The sequence below is a fragment of the Phaethon lepturus genome, unplaced genomic scaffold (assembly GCF_000687285.1).
Source record: "Phaethon lepturus isolate BGI_N335 unplaced genomic scaffold, ASM68728v1 scaffold32240, whole genome shotgun sequence".
Taxonomy (NCBI): domain Eukaryota; kingdom Metazoa; phylum Chordata; class Aves; order Phaethontiformes; family Phaethontidae; genus Phaethon; species Phaethon lepturus.
The window spans coordinates 1-2,572 of NW_010510329.1; the positions used below are offsets into that span (position 1 = coordinate 1).

Sequence of the window (2,572 nt, forward strand, 5' to 3'; positions counted from 1 at the left end):
CTGCCCCCCCAGCAGGGAACTGCCCCCTAATCCCGCCCCCACTGGGGCACGATGCGGGACACCAGGGGGGTCTCACGGTGGCACCGGGGTTGGGGATGGTCTGGGATGGCCTAGAACCCCCCGGCGTCCCCATTAAGTGATCAAGTGTCCTCCTGGGGTGTCCCCAGGCCACCAGGTGCCACCTCAGGGTGTCATCACACACACATTGGGGTGACTCTGCATCATCAGGTGGCCCCCAAAGGTGTCCTGTGGCTACCAGGTGCCACTTCAGGGTCTCCCAAGGCCACCAAGGGCCCCTAGGACACGTCCCAGGGCCACCAGATGCCACCTCAAGGTGTCCCAAGGCCACCAGGTGCTAAAAGGCCACTGGGTGCCACTCAGGCTCTCCCAACATCACCAAGAGCCCCTAGAACATGTTCCAGGGCCACCAGGTGCCTCCTCAGGTTGCCCCAAGGCCACCGGGTGCCACCTTGAGGTCTCCCAAGGCCACCAAGGACCCCTAGGATGTGTCCCAAAGCCACCAGTTGCTTCCTCAGGTTGTCCCAAGGCCATCGGGTGCACCCAGGAGATGTCCCAAGGCCAGCAGGTACCACCTCAGGGTCTCCCAAGGCCACCAAGGGCCCCTAGAACAAGTCTCAGGGCCATCAGGTGCCACCTCAGGGTGTCCCAAAGCCACAAGGTGACCCCAGGAGCTGTTCCAGCGCCACCAGGTGCCACCTTGGGGCCTCACAAGGCCACGAAGGGCCCCTAGGACATGTCCCACAGCCACCAGGTACCCCCCAAGGGCCACCCCAGAGCCATGATGGGTGCCCCCCACCCACAGGTGCCTGTACCCCACAGGTACTCACCAGGAAGAGGTACTGCAGGCCGTAGATGATGGAGTTTATCGTCAGGACGGGCTTCCAGTCCTCTCTGGGGACAGAGATGGAGGTCAGGATGGACACTGGGGCCACCACAGAGGTGGCCGTGGCAACCCCATGCCTACACTCAAGGCGCAGAGATACAACACACACACCGGGGACAACTGTTTGCCCCCTCATCCCACCCTTATCTCCGACGGGGACCCAGATCCAGCTGTGGCCACCGCAGATGTGGTGATGACCACCCTGGAGGTGGTGGTGGTGGCCCACCTGAGGATGTTGAGGCAAACGTTGCCCTCCAGGTCGATGTTGGGGTGATAAACCATCGTCTCACACTTCACCTTCGGCGGGTCGTGGGGGTAGCCCTGGCCGACCTGGGAGGGGTGGAGAGTGGGCACAGCGTCACAGCTCAGCAGTCACGTCTTGGTGGCCCCCAGCCCTTACCCCAATCCACAATGTGGACATCTGGTTTCTAGTCGTGTTTTGATGGCCACTGGTCTCACAGTGGTGGCCACCAGTCGCTGGACACTGACCCAACCAGCAGTGGGGACACGTGGCTGCTTGTCATGTCTTGGTGGCCACATGTCACATCTTAGTCACCACCAGTTTCTTGTCTCTGTTTCTAACCACAGAGTAGACGCAGCCAACGGTCACGTCTTAGTGGTCACCAAACCCTAGGTCCCATCTTCAACCCACAGAGATGGACACACAGCCTGGTCATGTCTTGGTGGCCACCAAGTCCCCCCCCCACCTCCAATATATAGAGCAGACACATAGCCGCTGGTCACATCTTGGTGATCACGAGCCTCTACCCTAACCCACAGGGTGGGCACTTGGCTACCAGCAATGTCTTTGTGGCCACCAACCCCTAGTCCCAGTCCCAACCCACATGGTGACCATAAGTCATGGCTGCTTATCTTCCGGTGGCCACAGGCTCATGACTGTGGGTGTGACCCTGCTGGCCGCAGGTGCCACCTTGGTGGCCATCCACCCCACTGCTGCCACCTACAACTCCTGGAGCAGCCATGTGGCCATCAGTCCCATCTTGGTGACCCCAGGATGGATGTTGGTGGCCACAGGATTCCCCCACCCAGTGCAGGACTGACCTTAAAACTGAAGACGAATTTCCCTCCCTTGTAGAAGCCCTGTGGGAGAGAGAAACGTCACCAGGGTGGGTACACCAGGGGGACAGCAAGGGACACTGGGGGACACAGGGAGGATGGGGACACTGGGGGGACCCCAAGGGACAAACAAAGACAAAGAGGGGGGCAGGAAAATGGGAAAGACCCCTAGGGAAAAGAGAGGAGGCACAGGGGAACCCCAAGGGATGCAAGTGTCTTTGGCAGGGACGCAGGGGTGACCGAGGGGAATGGAAGGTGCCAGTGAGGACAGGAGGGATGGAGGGCACCCCAAAATGGTGGGGGGTGGAGGGAAGAGACAGGGAGCAGGCGGGGGACGGGGAGGGCCAGGAGGACACACAGGGACAGGAGGGGACAAAGGGACGGGGGGACTCCGGGGTGGGGGGCACCCAGGAGGCTGACAAGGGGACAAGGGGGACCCCACCTCGTCAGGGCAGATGAGGAGGCGGAAGTGCAGCAGGTCGTCCTGGTCGGAGAAGTCAATCTCGCACGTCTTGGGCAGGTTCAGCTCGTTGATGTCTGGGGGGACAGAGATGTGAGGTGGGGGGACACGGCCACCTGGCTGTGGCTAAC

General features: G+C 61.3%; 1 protein-coding gene across 1 annotated transcript; it reads right to left on the minus strand.

The window, feature by feature from the left end:
* Nucleotides 1–848: 848 nt before the first annotated feature.
* UBE2M (ubiquitin-conjugating enzyme E2M) lies at nucleotides 849–2,518 on the minus strand (the record flags this gene model as incomplete). Its single annotated transcript, XM_010296694.1, has 4 exons — nucleotides 849–912; nucleotides 1,131–1,234; nucleotides 1,967–2,005; nucleotides 2,424–2,518. Coding segments are annotated over 4 exons (302 nt in total), but the record flags the coding sequence as incomplete, so codon positions are not given.
* Between the last annotated feature and the right edge of the window lie 54 nt (nucleotides 2,519–2,572).